The 4,351-nt window shown below is 66.2% G+C and overlaps 1 protein-coding gene across 5 annotated transcripts in view; it reads right to left on the bottom strand.

Moving 5' to 3' along the window:
* The window catches only part of LOC113216539 (uncharacterized), an 89,374-nt gene that overhangs the window by 36,901 nt on the left and 48,122 nt on the right, over positions 1 to 4,351 (bottom strand). For 2 of the 5 annotated variants that reach the window (XM_052268251.1, XM_052268255.1), the window contains one exon: positions 2,450 to 3,120. The exons of the other annotated variants lie outside the window; for them this stretch is intronic. In XM_052268251.1, coding sequence (XP_052124211.1) covers positions 2,594 to 3,120 — 527 coding nt within the window. In that variant the 3' untranslated portion in view covers positions 2,450 to 2,593. Of the gene's footprint in view, positions 1 to 2,449; positions 3,121 to 4,351 lie in introns of those variants that run through there. 5 annotated transcript variants of the gene reach the window in all.

Genomic DNA, 4,351 nt, shown 5'->3' with positions numbered 1-4,351 from the left:
TCCACCCGCGTCGCGTCGTCTTTTTGGACCGTCGTTTGAACGCTGCTGCTTCTGCTGCTGCTTCTGTATTTGCTTACTCGCGCCGCACGGCAGGTGGTGAGCCTTCAAAGTAAAACTTTGCGGGAGGATAAAAAACAGTATTAATAAAAAGGCAGGAGGAAAAAAGAGAAGGGAGAAACGCTTGCGGTGATGATAAAAAAATAAAAAGTATGAAAAATATAAAGCCGGCTCGCGATTCAGCGGTGCTGGGCGAAGCGACGACGACACGTCTGAGGTGAGAAAAAGAAATGGGAGCGGCATTGGAGGCAAGGTACGGCAGAGACACCGCGTGACCGTCACAGCGGCGCGAGCGCGCGCGTGCGCCGTGTGCTGCAGCAGGGGGCCAAGGATGTGCGGAGCGCATTCTCGAGCGGCCGACACCACATACTCGGCGAGGCAGTGGCCTGGCCGCCGGAGGCACGCGAGACGCGAGACGCTCTGTTGTTGTCCATCCGTCCATCCAGTGCGATCCAAGGCGATCCGAGCCGGTCCCGAGGCGGGGCGGGGCGGGGCCGTCATCCTGATCGCGAACCTCGATAGCTCAGGAGCCGGCCGGGGCAGGGCGGAGAACATGGCGGCCACAAGAGAAATGGACGCGAACAGCTTGGCTGCAATGTACCGTCGAGTGCTTGTCCTGTCCACGCAGCCACACACTCCGGGCGGGCAAGAACCAGGCCGAGACGTGTCCGGGCCCAGGGCCGGCCCGACCGAGCCTGGCCTGACAGACTAATGCCGTACCTGCAAGCGTCCGATATCCAATCGCACACACCCCGCTCCGCTGCTCCGCCCCGCACCCCGCCGGCCGACGTACCCGTAAGGTGCCTGGTTATGGTTACTGCCCCGGGTTGGTCTGATTCCAAGGGCGGGAGGAGGGAGGGGAACTCAAATCAGCCCGCGCGTTCGGTATCTCTTCCATACACACTCGTGAAATCATTCGACTGCATCGGTTTCGGGAGGAACGCTCCGCACTTGGGCATTCCGCGAGTCGAGGTGTTTAAGGTCAAGCAGGCACAACAGAGTGCTATACAGTTGGTCCTTCACCTCGGTCAGTACGGACGGACGGCCGGTCTGGTCTGGTCTGGCCGGCCGTGGGAGCCGGCGCCGATGTGCGCGGTGAGCCGTGGCGCGGCGGTGGGACCGGGCGCGGCGGGGCGCGGAGGGCGGGCGGCGCTTGCACGCGCGGCGTGTGCTTTACCCGCGCACCTTGCTCCATACACATCGCTGTGGGACCGGCGCGGCCCGTCCCCGTCGGGCGGGCGGCCGCCATCCATCTCCGCCCCGCCGGAGGGCCGGGCTCCTCGCCCCAGGTGGGGTCCGGGGTCCCCGCCGGTCAACAACCCCCCGCCGCCATGACGTCAAATAGTAGGGCACCCCAAAGGCCCAAAGGTAAGCTCGGGGGCGGGGTCGTGTTGTACCACACCGGAGACCCACCAAGTGTGATAATGTCGCACAGTTGTGGACGTGTGAATGATCTTTCCTACACATCATGGAGGCACGAAGAAAAACTCACACCTTTACTCCGGTAAGTAAGTGTACGAATGAATGGGCATTCACACACTTACAAGTGAACGAGATTCACAGACTTGCGTTCCCAGGGCAGTAGATTAACAAAACTAACAATCGCATAGCTGTAGATGGAACATTGTCTTTGTCTAACAGTTAATTGGACCGACCTCAAATAGAGAATAAAACTTCCAATAAACCAGCACAGTTTCTTTTAAACGCTCCATTTCTGTCTTCCGTTTTGTTCTCCTTCGGCTACAGCAACACCTTCCAATAAGTACTCAATTCAACGCTCCTCCTCTTGCCCGCCGCGGAAGCGGAGCGGGACCCTGAGGCGCGGCGGGGCACGGGCGAGCCCACAAGAGCAGGAAACTCCAGCACTCCGGGGGGATTTCGGAATTTCAAGCGAGCGCCGCCCGAGGAGGTGGGAATGATTTCCATTCATTTACCAAAGTCTCGCTCGTCCTCGGGCTGCCGCGGCCGGGCGGGCCGGGGAGCGCAGAGCAAGGGCACCCCGAACCCACGGCACCGCTCCCGGGCAGGGGGTTAGATAGATATTCCACGCCCGGGCGTAACGACCCGCCTCCTGGCCCGGCGAGTGCCTCTGCTGATACATCGCGATGGTCATTAGGGAGAGGGAGATGTGATGGTCTCGACCAGTGTCTCCCGGGGACTCCTACCTTCGCGGATGATCTCGTCGTAGATGGAGTAGGTGTGCGCGCAGTCGCTGGGCACGTTGGGCCGCACGATCCTGGGCCGCGCGCGCACGCCGGCGTCGTCCAGCGAGCGCGCCCGCGACCGGAAGCCGGGGTCGTCGGGCGAGCCGTGCGCGGGCACCTCGAGGAAGTTGGCGCCGCTGGTGCGCCGCGAGGTGCTCGGCGGCGTCGGCGAGGTGCACGTCGACGACCGGCCCACGACGCGGCGCCCGAGCTGGCGCAGCAGGTCGTTGATGGAGCGGTTGTTGGTGGGCGAGTCGTGGCTGCTGAGGCGGGATAGGAAGCCGCGGTGGTGGTGCGGCTGCGGCTCCGGGGAGGGCGCCGAGTAGCGCCGGCTACCGTCGTGGTCTATGCCGACACCAGAGCCGCCCGGGCCGCGCTTGCCCACGGGCAGGAAGGCGCTGGCCGCGCTCGGGCTGCGGGCGCGCGGCAAGGGCGGGGACTCGTCCAGGGCGGCCGTCAGCTGCGCGATGAACTCGCGGTCCTTGTTGGGCGGCACCGGCCCGGGCAGGTCCTCCGCGATCGTGTCGTGGTCCAGGACGTGGTGATAGTAGTGGTGGTGCTGGTGGCCGCCGCGGTGGAACAGCGCCAGCAGCGGGTTGTGGTGGGTGTGGTGGAGGTGGGCATCGGGCGTGCCGGCGGGCGACAGCTGCGGGCTCACGGAGTCCTCGTGGCCGCCGCGCCGCGAGAAGGAGAAGCGCTGCGGCTTGGAGCGGGCGGGCACGTCCACGGACGTGGAGCGGAGCAGGTCTGGGCGCACGGGCAGGGCGCCGCGGCCCAGCATCTCCGACAGGCCGTCGTCCATGGCGGTGGCGGCTCACATCACACGGGCCGCGGGGGTCAGCAGGACCGGTTCCTCCTCCTGTGTGTGTGTACGCGCGCGCGTGTTGTGATTGGTTGTGTCAGCGAATGACAAACTGTGGCCGTCGGCGTCCGCGAGCAGACTCAATTACCCCCAAGACAGCGCGCTCCCTGCCCTGCGCCTCCCGCGGCGCCCTCCCCCTGGACCGCGGCGGAGGAGGCCAACCACCCCAGCGCCGTCCCAGGGGGGCGGCCCCCACCGCATCTGCACTGCGGACTCCTGCCCCCCAGCCCGCCGCGGCCGCGCGCCGCCCCCGCGCCGCCCCCGCCGGAGCCTGCCTGGACCACCCGCCTTGGGGCGGGCGAGGCGGGGTTGGGTTGGCGGCCTTTGTCTCCCGCGATGGCAGGGCTGCGCCCCGCCCGCGGGTGGGCCGTGCGTTGGGCTCGGCCCAAATGCAGGCCTCCGTGCGCCAGGATCAATACGCTCAGCGTTAGCCCTCCCGCGCGGTCTATCCCAGGGCGGGCGGCCTGGGCAGGCAGCCACGCCCAGCAGCGGCCCGCGAGCCCTTAAAGCCCTGCTCGTCCCCGCCTCCCCGCCCCGCCCCGGCCGCGGGCCCGCACATCATCCAATTGGCCCGCACTCCTCGCCATGTCTGTCCGCTCGTGACCCAGTTTTCCTTTAACCCCGCGGGTGAACGCCGTGCTGCGCTGCGTCTCACTGTTTACCCGTCACCCCTCTCCCACCTCTCTCCCCTCACCCCCTGCCGCCCGCCCGCCCGTCCGTCCGGCAGGACCCCCGCGTCTATTTCGAGACTAATGTGCGACCGCCAAAAGCAGCGCGACGACGACGAATAGTAGCGCCCGCGAGGGAGGAGACGCACCGGGACCACCGGGGGACCCAGGGAGCAGGCGCACAACACCTGTCCTGTCCTCGGGTCGGCTGACAGTGCTGACACGGACCGACTGACACGCTGACACACTGCCGGGCCGCTGCTGTCATTGCCGAACAAGGCAGCACGCCGCGACTGACAGACGCGGCGCGTGCCGCCGCGAGCCCCGCACGCTTCCGGTCACACAATCCGGAGCACAAACGAGTAGGCTGGCCGGCCCCGCCGCCGGCTGTTCGAAAATCGGCGCGCGGTAATTTTGAGTCCACGAACCGTTGCCAGCCTTCCCCACTCTCCCCTCCTCTAACCACACTACTGCCGTATATGAGGATCATCGCCGGCCGAGCGACTCAAGTGTGCGCCCGCCAACAGCAGCAATACCGAGGAGGCCCCACAAAGGCCCTA

The sequence above is a fragment of the Frankliniella occidentalis genome, unplaced genomic scaffold (assembly GCF_000697945.3).
Source record: "Frankliniella occidentalis isolate FOCC.00 unplaced genomic scaffold, Focc_3.1 Scaffold66, whole genome shotgun sequence".
In the NCBI taxonomy this organism is placed as follows: domain Eukaryota; kingdom Metazoa; phylum Arthropoda; class Insecta; order Thysanoptera; family Thripidae; genus Frankliniella; species Frankliniella occidentalis.
This window is presented reverse-complemented; position numbering and strand designations above follow the sequence as displayed.